The 14,757-nt window shown below is 28.7% G+C and overlaps 2 protein-coding genes across 2 annotated transcripts; one reads left to right on the top strand and one right to left on the bottom strand.

Annotated features, from left to right (window-relative positions):
• The first annotated feature begins 271 nt into the window (after nt 1-271).
• LOC145745827 (uncharacterized) lies at nt 272-5,844 on the top strand. Its single transcript, XM_082563995.1, has 11 exons — nt 272-985; nt 1,085-1,205; nt 1,575-1,852; nt 1,948-1,980; nt 2,113-2,187; nt 2,540-2,683; nt 2,856-2,988; nt 3,623-3,803; nt 3,924-4,067; nt 4,508-4,667; nt 5,123-5,844. Exons 1-11 carry the CDS (start codon nt 331-333, stop codon nt 5,491-5,493), a joined length of 2,295 nt encoding a protein of 764 aa, XP_082420121.1. The 5' UTR covers nt 272-330; the 3' UTR covers nt 5,494-5,844.
• A 1,036-nt stretch (nt 5,845-6,880) lies between these two features.
• LOC145745828 (uncharacterized) lies at nt 6,881-12,176 on the bottom strand. The gene is made up of 8 exons (XM_082563996.1): nt 10,819-12,176; nt 9,672-10,229; nt 8,999-9,124; nt 8,663-8,779; nt 8,300-8,510; nt 7,947-8,097; nt 7,713-7,833; nt 6,881-7,569 (listed from the first exon to the last, which is right to left on the bottom strand). Exons 1-8 carry the CDS (start codon nt 10,957-10,959, stop codon nt 7,303-7,305), a joined length of 1,692 nt encoding a protein of 563 aa, XP_082420122.1. The 5' UTR covers nt 10,960-12,176; the 3' UTR covers nt 6,881-7,302.
• Between the last annotated feature and the right edge of the window lie 2,581 nt (nt 12,177-14,757).

Below are 14,757 nucleotides of genomic sequence, written 5' to 3'. Positions count from 1 at the left end.
TTATAAGTAATTTATATGGTTATAAACACACCAAACTTGCCACACGCTTCTCAATTGTAATTGATTCACGTTGGATTTACGTCCTAAATTAACTTTATTTAAAAAAAAAAAATTTTAGATTACCTAACTGCCCAAATCTTACATTTTACCTAACTGCCCAAATTCTAAATTGTTTTTTTTTAGCTTTAATTTATAAAAGTTGATATAAGGTTAGAAAGATAAACAATTATAGATACTAATTTTTATATTTATCTTATTTAGACATTTTATAATAACTAATATTTATTAATACATTATATTAGTGTTACTAAAGGTTATTTGTTATTAAATATGGATATTGAAAATGAGGAAAATGTGATTGAAACTTCGAATAATGAAGTTATTGACGAACAAAATATTATTAACAATGATAGTGAAAATATAAATGAGATAGATAATGACAATATAGAAAATGAACATTTTAAACTTAACGATACCGAAACTTCTGAACTAGATTCTATTGAAAATGTTCGATTAATGGAAAATGATGATCTCGATCAAAATGCTGAATCAATTCAAAATGATAAATCTTTTGAAAATGATGAGAATACTGCCATGGAAAATACTGAATCTACTGAACATGATAATTCTTTTAATAATGATGAGTCTATAAAAAATACCGAAAACTTTCAAAGTAAAGAATCTTTAAAAAATGATAATTCTTCATGGTTTTTTTTTGATAATGATGGCTCTGCTCATGCAGAAAATAATGAACTAGAATTAGTTGAAAATGTTGAACCTGCGCAAATTGAAGAAACAAGTAAATTGGAAGCCCACCAAGAAAATGCTGAGTTTGTAGAAAATGAAGGAATGACAGAAAGTGATGAACATGCTGAATTACAAGATCAAAATGATGAAAATGTTGAACAAGAAAATGTTGAAACAGAGTTGCAAGAAGATGAAAGTAATCAAGAAACAGAAATATTTCAAGAAGCTTCTTTAGCTGGTAAGTTAATAACTCAATTCAGAAAATATTTTTGTCCTAATTACTAGTTTGTTTTTTTTTCTCTAAAGTTACTTTAATTTTTTTTGTTTTAATACATAGCTGAAAATGTTGTAATCAGCGAAGATGTTTATGAAGAAACAGAAATTGTATCGGAATTAGCCGAACAAAATGAAGATGAGAATGTTGTTCAGTTGCAAGAAAATGTTGTGCAACACGAAAAGTAAATTAAATTTTTTTAATTTATGTCACCTAGAAAATTTGTAAAATACAAAAATTTATTTAACTGCAGCATGGTGTTGTGGTCAGAACACTTCGCTTCACTACATGATGTACTGCGATTAATTCCCACTGCCTTAATACTGTAGCGACCTTGAGCAGTGTAATTATCACTCAAGTATATTCTATAATATCTCAAATTTGCACAGGCAACTTGAGACTGGATCGGGTTACTGATGTCACTCTATGTTTAGGTCGTAAAGTCAACCTTTTCACATTGAGGATAAATAAATTTAAAAAAATATATATAATTCTTCCCACAAAGTTAATTTAAATTAAAAAAAATTTTAAATCATTAAAAACTAATTTTTAGTCTTCATGATGATGTTGTTGAGCAAGAAAGTTCGGAGTTGGATAAGGAGGTGGAATTAGTACAAGACTCCGAAGTCAAAGATGTGGAGAATGTTGAGACACAACAGGAAGTGGCAATTGATGAAGGGCTGGAGGATGATTATGGAGGACAAGTAGATGCAGAAGAAGGGGAGGAGGTTGTGGATGATAATGTGGCTCAACACGACAACGAAAATGAAGAGGAGGAAGAAATGGAGGAAAATGTGAAATTGGGACACGCCTCTGATGATGATGTCAGAGGTTAGAAAAATTTTACTTTATAAAATTAATTAAAAAATAAATTTTTTAGTTTAATATTAAATTTATTTTTTTATTTTAATATTTTCATTGTTTAGGTTCTGAAGATGAAAGTAACGAAAAAAATGAAGGTAATAAAAAATATTATTTTATAATCATTAATAGACAACTTTTAAAAAATATTTGTTTTATTTTCGGTGTAAATTTGTTTTATTTTTATTATAGGTTCAATTGCTTTTTAATTTTAAAGACGTTTGTTTTAGGAGGAGATAAAAACGAGACAGTGATCGCAAAAATGTTTGATTCCGACAGTGAAGAAGAAGAGGAAGAAGAAAAAGGTAAAAAATATTATTTTATCATTTTTTTTGTTTGTTCAGTAAAATTAAATGAGTTATAAGCTTAACCTAATATGCTAATTTCCATAAGCTACTGGTCTTAGACAGGTGTTTGCGCAAAATTTGGGGTTAGGCTATAAGGGATAATTGGAAAATGGTAAAATGGCATTTTTTGGCATATAACTTCTGTAAAATGTATTTTATAGTCTTTAAAACTTACTTATTTTCTCAAAATATTTGTAGGTAGCTAACAAAAGCTTATTATACATATATAAATATTTAATATAAACTTGATTTTTTTTTAAAACAATTTTTTTAATTACATTTTTTGTAAATGTTTTTATTTTCTGTCCAGAGGGTGATTTGGTGGCTGACATCTTTGGAAAAAGTGATGATGAAAATGAGGAGTTTGTGGGATTTGGGGAAGAGGAAGAGGGAGCACCTGGAAAACGAGGAGCTCTTATTTCGGACTCGGACACAGATGAAGAAGATGAACCAGGTGAAGTTTATCCTCGTTTTTTATAATTTTTATGTTCAATTCAAAATAATCCAAACACTTTTTATAAAAAAATATTAAAAATATTCTAAATCGCTTAATTTTGTTAAATAGTTAATTGAACTGTAAGAAATTTATTTTTGTTAACATAAAATTTATCTTTTTTCACTTTAAGTTCAAATTGTCCAACAAACAACTTCACACAATGAAGAATATAACGAACGAGAGAGAGATGAAGATAGTGATGGGGGTGGGAATAGAATGGTGTACGACTTTGATCTTATGTTACAGAGGAAAAAAGCAGAAAGGTTTAGGATTTTTAAACTTTTATTCTCAATAAAAAAATTGCCAATTTTTTTAAGCTGTTAATTATAGACAATGGTAAAGAGAAGAAAAAATAATTGGGTTTTCAAGTTTTAAATAACATCAGCGTGGTGTAGTGGCCAAAACCCTTGGCCTCTTTCACAAAGTCTTGGGTTTGGGTCTCACTGCTCCAATGTTATAGCGTCATTGAGTAAGGCGCTATAAATGGTATAAACTCTTAAAAAAAAATTTTTAAGCCAATTTTTAAGCTGCTTAATTATCAGACAACTATAATATCCCAAACTGCCAATATACTAGGTCAAATGTTGCCAAAAGAATAGGTCAAATGTTACTCTATGATTAGGTCGTGAAGTCGACTTTTCAAATCAAAGATAAATAAATGGAAAAAAAAATTTTTTTTTTTTTTTTTATATTAAATAATCCTTTTGTTTAAAATACTATAAATAATAACCTACATAATTCAAATTATTTCAAAAATATTTAATTTGCAAAAACTATATTTCTTTAAAAATATATTCGTGAAAATTGTAGTAGATTTCTCTATTGATTTTGGCCTAAATAAATTTTACTATAAAAAATAATATCTGTTTATCTAAAATAATTTATATTTGAATACAGAAAAGGTCCTCGAAAAAGGGACGGTGGTACTTTTATTTCTGATGCAGATGATATTATAAATGCTATGTTAACTAAGATGAAGGATGCAGCCGAAGCTGATAGATTAGCTAATCAGAATAAAAAACCTGCACTTAAAAAGTTAAAGATGTTGCCCACTGTAGTTAGACACCTGAAAAAACAAGTAAATTAAAAAAATTTCTGATTGAAAAAAATTTTATTTCTGGAAAAATTTTAATTTTTTTTTTATATTTTTTCTCCCTTTTTTAGAAATTGAATTATTCCAATTTTCATTTTCGTACAGGATTTAAAAGAAGCATTTGTAGACAACGGTATGGTGGCAGCAATTGCAGATTGGTTATCATTATTACCTGATAGAAGTTTAGTGCATTTAAGTATAAGAACCGAACTGCTTAAAATATTACATGATCTTCCACCAGTTAGTTCGGTAAATATTAATTTATTATTTTGCATCTTTTTTGCTATTTTTTTTAATGGGTTTTTTATTTGTTTGATGTGTTAGTATGGTAATAGATGATAAACGTAACAATTTTAACCTAATAACCTGATAATTGTTTATATTTTTTACATTATTTTTTTATGTATAGATATAATAATTGTATACAATAGAGCAATGTCCAATTTATATGCCTAGAAAATAAAATAAACTACCGTTTGTGGTGCGCGTGAAAATTATCGCGGTCAAATATTATTTGAGTATTGTAACTATATTACAGCAATTAAAATTTTCACCGTAGGGCAGGCTATCTACTAGTAGTCCTTATACAATAACAGTGTTATTTATTTAAATTAAACTTTACAGGATTTTAGTTATATTTTTATTTGTTTATTTTTTTTTCTTATTTAAAATAAAAATATTTTTTTCAGGAAACACTAAAAGCGAGTGGTGTTGGTAAATCAGTGATGATATTATTTAAACATCCCCGAGAATCTCGACAAAACAGGGAATCAGCTGGAAGGTTGATCAACAAGTGGTCAAGACCTTTGTTCGGACTCAACGAAAATTTCAAGAGCATGTCACGTGGAGGTAACAACAAAATTATAATTTTTTTTTAAATATATCTAAATTATTTAATTATAATAACTTGGCTTCTTATTTAAACAGAAAAAATTAAAAAAAAAATACAACAAACGGCTTACAGAGGGCAAAATAAGGTTATTTTCCCATGTCTGCTAGCAAATGACTTACGACGATGACGTCGTGCGTGACTCGCGAGTGACTCGCGAGCGTAGGGATTTTCCCTATTTACAATATTTACCTTCAAATTACGATATCTCAAAAACTACTTGAGCAATTTTTAAAATAATCGTGTCCTCGTGCAAGTTGGAAAAATTCCAACATAATTAAAAAAGAAACTCTGCGACCGAACCATCTCTTTAAATCTACAGATTTCACTACATTCATAGGCAAACACAAATAATAGTCAATTACGTTTAAAATTAATTTAAAATTTAAGAAAAATTGTTCTTTATTTTCTTAAGAACGAGAACAGCGCGATTTAGAACAAATGCCTCAGTCGAAGCGACGACGATTGAGCGCCGGGCAAAACATCGAAGAAAAGGCCGAGGAAACGCAACCCGAGCCCGGGCAACTTCGACCCGGGGACCGGGGTTTCGTTTTGCGGGCCAGGGTGCCCCGACCCTCGCACAAGGACTACGTCATCCGTCCGAAGTGGAAAGTGGACGCCCAGGACGAGGAAGACGGAGCTTCTTTTAGAAACAAACGCTCGAAGCCGAAAAAAGACGAACGGCTTGAAAAGCATTTGAAAAATTTCGCCGACCGTAAGAAAAATCAGAAACTGCAGAGAGCTGTTGGTATCAGTATAGAAGGCAGTAAAATGCCGTTGACTTAAATTAATAATAAAAAAATATTTTGTAATTACGGTATTTTAAATATTTTATTTTAACTCAGCTTTTTTCTAGTACAGACTTTTTTGGGGAAGTCTTAATATTTGTTACAATAGGTTTTAAAATGCTTTGTTCGTTCGGTTTGTAGTAAAAACAACAGATTAAGTATAGGTTATTTTTTGAATTGATCATTGTTCAGTTTCAAAAATTAGAAGCCTTTACTTTCTAGTCGTTTAAACACTGATTTTTAATAAGAAAGTCAATTTTTCTTTGTAATTTTTTAATTTGTTCGTTACATTTGCTTTCGTTGCTGTTTTATTTTTAACTGCCATTTAAAAATGAAATAATAATAAACCTTTTACTATTTAATATTGGTTTTAAAGTTTCTTGAAGATGTTGGACGAATATTTCGGTCTGCATTGGTAAGATTAAGCTTTTAGTAAAATTATTTTATAACTGACTATGTAAATAATTATCCGTTTTCTTAAGGGCAAACCCTTTTTATATTACTTGAAGGTGCGATGTTTTTTTTATTGGACAAAAAAATGAGTGCCACAAATAAGATTTTGCCGTAAAATCACAGTCAACGGTTGGCCGTAATGTGATCTTATTCCGTCGGTTGTGATATTATTCCATCGACCGCAATCTTATTCTGTCGGTTGTGATCTTATTCTGTCGGTTGTGATTCTATTCTGTCGATTACGATCTTAATCTTTTAAAGTTATTACTGAAAACCAGATTTTATTCCGATATGGTATTTGTTCTTCATACATCTATTTGTCAAATCATCAAAATCGGTATATTATATTATTATCTAGTAGGTTATGTTAAGTAAAAGGTCACTTTACGTCACGTGGAATATTCCTAAAAAACCTTAATCTGGTAATTTGAGCTTAGTCCTTTTGTGGTCATATTACTTGCATGAGATTCCTACACAACCCCCCAAAAAATGTTTTGGTTGGGACATGTTTGAAGTATTTGTAAATAACGCGAACAAGGGTAAATGATGTTAGTGAAATTGTGGCACAACATTTCCTATAAAATGAGAAAATCCTTCACCTTAAGTGGATATTGAACAAAAGAAAACACTTGTATTTATGTAAGTATAAAACTATATTCGAAAACCATATGCCTACTAGGCCTAAGACCAATTGTTAGAATAAATCCCTTTTTTTAATTTGAGGGCAATTTAGAGGTAGGCTGGTAAAAGCAGGTTATATAGAAACTATCTTATTTTTAGTCAAAAAATGTTTTGTAATGATATAACAAAAATTCCTGTCACACTGTAGTTCATTTTTTTTCTAAAACATACTTAAAACTATAAATATTTTAATTTATTTGATTTGGTGTTATAAAAAAGTTGCTTCTGTAAGTTATAGATATATGTAGATAAACGTGTTTGCATTTATTACACCAAATTTGAACACGCAAAAATCCTGAAATTTTGCAATAAAAATTTGGCAAAAAAATAAAATAAACGCTGTAAAAAATAAAAAACACAATTTTATTAGTAGATAATAAAAATTTAAATTAATAAAGAAATAAAGAAAAACAAAATTAATATCAACTTATTTTGGGACTTGCACCTCTTTAAAACAGGTCATTGCATGTTACCAGAAAAAAAAATTACAAAAACTAAGTTGGTAATGAATAACTATGATAAATTTTCTGACATATTTGTGCAATGTAAAATTATTTAAAAGTGCTACGATATAAATAAACAAATTAGAACAGAGGGAAAGCATTTTGTATATAAATTTCTGATAAAAATAAAAAATCTACTACGTAAGTTTAAGCACTACTAAAAACTAATTTTATTTTATATATTGTGGTTGTATATTTTGTTGTTGTCGGTGCTGTTGTAGAATTTTTTGTTGTGCCAACAATTGTTGTTGTTCCATTAGTAGTCTACCTTCTTTTAATTGTTGCCTTAGCTTATTAAGTTTTACTTTGAAATCTATAACCCGATTGTTAAAATTATAATCACGCGAATAGGTTTTAGATTCTGGGCATTCTTTACCACAGCGTCCGATATCGACAGTTATATTTGTATAAAGCTTGTGAATGTCGCGTGATATCACCTTTAAAAAACAAAAAAAATTTGTAAAAATGTTGAAACTGCTAAAATGGGAATAAAAATATTTTTGTTTAATAATTATTTTAAATTATCCAAAAAAGCTAAATTAAGTGTTTTTGTTAGTAAATACATTAAACGTATGCTTACTGTATAATTCAAGGAAGACAGGCCGTCTTTTCGCATAGTCGATAAAGTATATTCTAATTTCTCATCTTTTATTGGATTATTTTCATTGCCAACGTCGCGCAAATGGGGGATCATCATATAACTAAAAAATAAAAATAATTTTCTAAATCCGTTTAATTTGTTTAATTAATTTTTTTAAAGGGGTATAGTAGCGATAAGATAACATACATGTTTAGTATATAGTATTGCACTTACACTGCAATGTCTATGGGATATCTTATAATTTTGTAACCATTTGATTCGATTCGTATTCTCAAGTCGTCGTCTTCTGCACCCCATCCCCAATATGTATTTGAAAATCCGTTTATTTTTTGGAATTGTTCTCTTGTTAGTTGTGACACCCCACCTGAAATGATAAAAATGTAAAAATTGGATAAATATGATTTGGAAATTCGTATTTTAATGAAACGTTGCCGTTTTTTTGCACAGGCTATTTGTTTTAAATATTTGTAAGATGTTGTTTTATCGAATTAACATAAAAAAAACGGTTTAAAATTTTTTTTTATACAATACTTTTTAAAACTTTCGTTAAATTAAAAAAATTCTACCGAACATATCTTCATAGGGTAACCCCCAGCCATATTTATCTACACTGTGGGACAGGTGTCGTGGCGAGGGGGGGCATGTGTAAAGCGCCATGTCGTTAATTAATATGTGGTCGACGTCGTGAAACACAAAACAGTCAAAATTTTCGTCTTTCAAGGCTTCGCTAAACCCGACGTTTAATAACTTGGCTCGGTTGAATTTTTCATCTCCGCCCTTTTAAAAAAATTAAAAATGTTTTTCTACATTTAAATTTATCAAAATTATTTAAAAAAGAACTTTTAATACAATTTAAAAAAAAAATTTTTAACATTTTAAAAAATTTAAAAATTTGTTAAATTCTATTTTTTGCAAATTCATTTTTTTACCTGATTGATGACGTATATCCTGTAATGAATATCGTGACGTTGCAAAATTGGGTGCATAAAATAAAGAAATATTCGTAAATGGTTTTCACGGTTGCGATAGGGAATAATAATTGCCACCTTAATTAAATAAAAAATTTTAATGTTTTAGAAATAAAAAATAGTTACCACAGTAAGCACTTATTCACAAATATTTTAAACCATTTAAACCCTTTTTTAATAAATTGTTTTTAAAATTTAACAAATTTGCAAAATAAAATAATACCGCGCTTTTATTTTTTACATGAATATTAAATTAAACAAAAAGAAAAATCAAAAAAGTGGACAACATTTTCTTACCTTCCATTTCGGTTTGCAATTTGGGGGTGTAAACTGACCCCCGTTCCTTATTAGGGGGTTAGCCGCCTCTATAACAGCATAAGGAATAACTTCTGGTAGAGAGTTAAAGTCAATCGAATATCGCTCCTAAAAATAGTTAATAAAATTTTCAACAACCATTCTTAAGATCACTTTTAGTTTACGGTCCTCTTAAGAGCTTAGGACCGTAAGAGTAAACACTGTGAGAACCGTAAAAGTAAAGAAAATTATGCATACATTTTTGTAATTGTAATTTGGTGATGACTTATAGTTAAAATATGGTGATTATACAGTTGGCGTTTAAAATATATATAAAATTAGCGTTAATAAATATGTATCTCATTGGCGAGGACCGCAAAGGTAATGAGGTCGCTCTTGGATCATTTATTACAAGTGGTGCAAATTTATTTAACTATAAGCGTGCTAGTAAACTTATGCACCCGCGCTTCGTGTCTGTTGGGAAATATAAATGTATTTCAAAACAGGATATTCGTAAACGTTATTGCGCGGGTAGCTTAATTAAATAGCTTAATTAAATTCAAGCTTAATCAAATTCAAAACACGATATTTAAAAACAATATTGCGCGGGTAGGTTACTTAAAATTTTCTATATGTAAACTGTTAAGGTGTTAAAATCAGAGTAATGTGAACTAACTTTTAAATGTCTTGGATACTTGGGGCATTTCTTAAGTGATGACGTATTTTCGTCTTCTTTTTCATAATCTTCCTCTTTTATATTTTCATCTTCTAAATTACTATTCTCGTAATTTTGATCTACGTTTTCTTCTGCAATATTTTTGTTAGAATCGTCTGAATAATTTTCATTTAAATCATCTTTTTCTACAAATCCGTCGTACTGATTTTCAAAATTTCCATTTTTTGAATTTTTGCTTACTATATCAGTTTCTTTATAATATTTTTTGTGAGTTTTTTCGTGAATGTATTGATTATCTTCTGTTTTAAAGTTTTCCGCAAACTTATAGTCCTCTGGGTATTCGTCTTCTTTCAGAAGGTCTTTTTCATGGCTTAACGCTTTTCTAAACTGCAGAAATCTTCCACTGTCACTCTGCTTGGCTTGGATTTTCAGCAAGGCAGACCTTAACTCATCAACGTCGCCCTCTAGTTCACTTATTCTAGAATGCAGCAACTCGTTTTCTGTTTCAACACTCAAGTCTTTTTTGAGTGATTTTGTTTGGACAGCTACCGTTGGTTGCTAAAATGTTTAAAAAAAAAATGTTACTGACAGCCGGTTAAGTTTTTTTTTTACGATTTGCCAGTTTATTAGATAGAGTTGTTATTATGTTATTAACTATGTAAAATTGAGCATAGAATCACAGTTAAACTAAAAATAGAACTGAATAATTAAAACGATAAGAATTGTTAGATATAGTCCTTTAATATTTGATGAACCAAAAGAACAAAGCAAATAATTGCTACCTCTGTTTATATATTACAGACGAAAAAGTTTAAAGAAATCCCCAAATAACGGATTTAAAATTGATCTTTATTGTTAGGTAACTACTAGTTTTGATAGCAAAATGTTTTATAAAGAACCTATAATAACTTTAAAATGTGTTGTCGCTGGGGACTGTTTAAACACAACTGCCAAATATATTCAATGCTTGACAAATTAATTCGTCTGTAAGTACATCATGGCATACTGAATATCTTATAAAATCAAAAACACGATATAGAAAAACCATTGACGCAGAACCACATACTAAGTGCGGCGCAGTGCTTTAGCCCATTTTATAGTAAACGCAACCCCCCACAATAAAATACAATAAAATTTGAACAAGTACCTTTATATTGAAGTTTAGAAGTGACTTGTAATATATTCCTATAAGACAGACTTGCATTAAAATCAATAACAGTACCACTTGCTTTCTGTTACATTTGTCAACAAATACAGCAAACACATGCTGGCATTTTGAATGTGACATTACCGATTAGCAACGGGAAGTTGAATTAAAAAACTTATATTACAAATTACGCGATACATTAATAATAAATGACCACACTAAATGTTGCCTATTAGAAAAACGACAGTCGTCACCCGAGAGCTACTTCCTAAAAAGGCTGAAATCATGATGTTTATATTAACACTGGTATGTTAAAAGAGATTAAATAAATGTTTAGCCTATTACATACATACAATCAATGCGATGTAGTATTAAATTAAATAAATATCTTAATTTGCTTAAAACAGTAACAGATTAGTTTAGTTTGCCTTATTTATTGTATTTTTTAGCCTACAAATACGATTCGTTATTCTGCTTTTGCAACCTGTACTTACATTAAATTTATAAATCTTGTTTCAGAAAGCCTATAAACTAGTCTAGACTATGCTTCGGTAACTTTCGAGCGAGCATGACCGGGCTGCATTTTTTCTAATAACTTTCACAGTCTTTTTCGTCGTAATATAAACCGAACAAATGTATACTAAAGCGACTGGTAGCGACAAGTCGAAGACCTGCGGCATATAAACAGTTGCCTTAGGTCATATTATCTCCTTTAACCTTTTCTACAAATTTTTTTTCTGCAATGTATTGATTAATTATCGCAACTATGAATTAGCTAAATTTTTTTCTGCTTCGTTATGATTAGACGATCAAGATTTTAACACGTGAAAGATTTAGCTTCTAACTAAGCGTTGGTTTAACATAATGTGGTATGTAGGCGCGCGGCCTATAAAAACATGCAACTATGTAAAAGGGCGGTTAGACTTAACATATCTTTTCCGACTACTCATTTTCGATTTAATGTTACCTACACAGGGTTGCTACTGTAGTATCAGGCCTTAAAAATTACTCTGCTAGATTTAAAAGATTTAAAATTCAATAAATAAAAAAAATCCTTTATAGTCTTAAACGAAAAATATATTTCGAAATTCTTAATTGCACATTTATCATTTTATAAATTTTTCATTTTAGCAAGTAGGTTGTTTTCGCAACTGTCCTCTCAAAATTCTATTGTGACGTCATCCACTTAAGTGACGTCATCTACTTCCCGAGGGTGATAAATTAGCACGTTTTCAACTTAATTTGACCAAGTGTAATTGAAAAGAAAAAAACAATTATTCATATTTTCGTTTCCTACAAAGCATACACCCTTGACTAGCTACGATTACAGTTTAAATCCGCAAAATAATTCAAAATATATGAAACCAATCGTACTCAATTTCGTTACAAAATAAACCAGACCTTTAAATCTCCTTGAAATTGATATTAATGAAATAATGTATCCTTCATACACATATTTTAATTTATCCTTTGAATAGGAAATCACAACAATCAACGGATACATATACAAGTCACGTGACCTAGACAAGATACGTACAGTAATTGATTACAGTATTAATTAAGCGTACAAAAAAATTAATCACTGTTAGCATTATACATATGTTCATTATTTAACTACATGTCTTGTGCTTTACAATGCAGTACTGTTTTACAAAACACTTGCTATATACATTATAGTTAATTTATTAAGTGAGTAATTTAACACAGCAAGCAGGAAGTTTATAATATTACTCAAAGAGTAGCGTTTTAACTTTGGTAAACAGCTTGGAATTTTTAATAAGCAAACAATAAACATGTCCTTAAAATTAAACTGTTTATTTATCTTAAATATTGTAATGGGGTAATTCTTTTATGATGTTTTATACTAATTACCTGTTTTTATTGGCCATTTTAAGTTTAAACTTTGAATTTTTTAGTGCATATTGTAATAAATGTACGTTTAGAATTTAAGTTTTAATTAAAAATCTATTCGAATACAATTAAAAACTGATTACACTTTATTTACAAAGCGTTATCAATATGGAATATTTATAGGGAACAAGTAAAAAGGTAAACAATTTTAAACAGAACATCTAAACTTAATACTAAATAACTGCACAGAGTATATCCAAGTCAAGTTGGCAAAACTAATAAAAGATACGAAAGATAATGTGCCTTTAAACGTAACATTGCTTAAATAAAAAAAAATAATAACATAAACAATGTTCTGGTGTAATATACTTTTTAAAAAGGTAAACCATTTGTAATTTAAACAGGTTAAGAATTTTTTTATAATAGTTAAGAGCTAAACGATGTCAACTTTAAAGAAAAAAAAATGTTTAAAATTATATTTTCAAAAAAATTTCGTAGGTTAAGTTCAAGGTATTATGCAAATGGGTGATAGTAATTTAAGACCGATTCGATAAATTATTTAACACAACTAATTTAAATAAAAAAATGTAAACAATGTTACGAAACATAATATGGAAAATTACAACAAAGGTTATGGACAACAAAAAGTTAGTTAACAAAAAGTTAATTTTTGTAATCAGAATAAGCGCTTATTAGTTGGTTTTATCGGTCAGTAGAATTTTCACGCAACTGCTTAACCTAAAGTAATGTGACGTCATCATTTCCTAGAGTAGATGCTAGCACAAGGTTGCTATGTTATAATACAAAACTATATAAACGTTCAAATAGATATAGTTTATTGGTGATAGAAGTATGATAGCTTTAATATATAATACAAGGTTATTATAAAATCTAATTGTTAAACCGATAAGAAAACCTATTGTATTTTGTTTAAGAATTGTAAGTATTCATGAAATGTAAAGTATGAAGAATACATTGACCAATTAGTTCAAAAGGATATGATGTGATAAAAATTGAACTTAAAATCAAGCTATGCATTAAGATTGCGATTTAACAACAAAACCTGGAAGTCAATCATTTACAATACTTATGAAACCATACAAAATTAAGCCAAAAAAACGAAAATATTTGAAGTTATTGAATCGGATTTATTTGTACCATTGGGAATGCATTGGTCAAAAAAACGTTTTTTTAAAGAATTATCCAACAATAATAATAATTGATAAAGTTATGACACTTTTATATTTTTTTGTTGGATCAATTTAACTCAACTTGACCTTATATCGGTAACATACAATATCGAGTTAAAAAAATCCGAAAAAAGTTTAAGTTTTAAAGCAAATTTTTTACGTACCATAAACACCGTATTGATTAAAAAAAGGTATTTTGAAGAAACTATGCAAAAAAATTATTAATTGATAAAGTTATGACACTTTTACTAAATGCCAAAACCTAAAATAAAACATTTTATTAGATGTGTATTAACCTAACTAACATAATAGATGGATAAATTCGACAAAAGAGTAAGTAGAACAAAAGTTTGAGCTATTTTTTGTTAGCCTAATTTAACCCGACTTGACCTTATATCGGTACCATATAATATTAAGCCAATAAATCCGAAAGAAATATATTTGTTAAATTAAATATTTACTTCGTGTGTTTCACAATTTTTGAAATTACTCTTAATATGACGTTTAAATTGTTTTTTTGAAAAAAAAATTAATATTTTAATTTGAGATTTTTGAAAATTTCTACGAGGTCATGTTGTTTTTACTAAATTTGATCAATAAAAATTGTTCTATTTTTGCAGAAATTCATTAAGTGATCGACGATAACGAAATATATTATTTTTTAGATGATTTATTCTGTTATAATATATTGTATTGTAAAGTTGGTATTTATTTTTCATGTTCATCCAATTTTTTTTTGTACAGTGTATCACATTTTGTTATATATTATTACAAGTTAACGTTACATTTCCATCTCCCCATTAGCTCACCAGTAAGACTCTCTGCTGCCAAACAAATAACTCGGGTTTGATTCCGCGATTGGGTATACTCAATTAAGAAAAATAAAATTTATACCAAA

The sequence above is a fragment of the Corella eumyota genome, chromosome 3 (assembly GCF_963082875.1).
Source record: "Corella eumyota chromosome 3, kaCorEumy4.1, whole genome shotgun sequence".
Taxonomy (NCBI): Eukaryota; Metazoa; Chordata; class Ascidiacea; order Phlebobranchia; family Corellidae; genus Corella; species Corella eumyota.
The sequence above is the reverse complement of the archived record's forward strand: the minus strand, read 5'-3'. Positions and strand labels throughout refer to the sequence as shown.

Excerpts from the sequence above, each read along its gene's own strand:
- LOC145745827 (XM_082563995.1), top strand. The coding sequence starts at position 331 with ATGGATATTGAAAATGAGGAAAATGTGATTGAAACTTCGAATAATGAA. Across the intron at positions 2,684-2,855 it reads AGATGAAGAAGATGAACCAG|TTCAAATTGTCCAACAAACA; the intron begins GTGAAGTTTATC and ends TTTCACTTTAAG. Across the intron at positions 4,668-5,122 it reads CAAGAGCATGTCACGTGGAG|AACGAGAACAGCGCGATTTA; the intron begins GTAACAACAAAA and ends TATTTTCTTAAG.
- LOC145745828 (XM_082563996.1), bottom strand. The coding sequence starts at position 10,959 with ATGTCACATTCAAAATGCCAGCATGTGTTTGCTGTATTTGTTGACAAA. Across the intron at positions 8,780-8,998 it reads ATTGCAAACCGAAATGGAAG|GTGGCAATTATTATTCCCTA; the intron begins GTAAGAAAATGT and ends TATTTAATTAAG. Across the intron at positions 8,098-8,299 it reads ACCCTATGAAGATATGTTCG|GTGGGGTGTCACAACTAACA; the intron begins GTAGAATTTTTT and ends TTATCATTTCAG.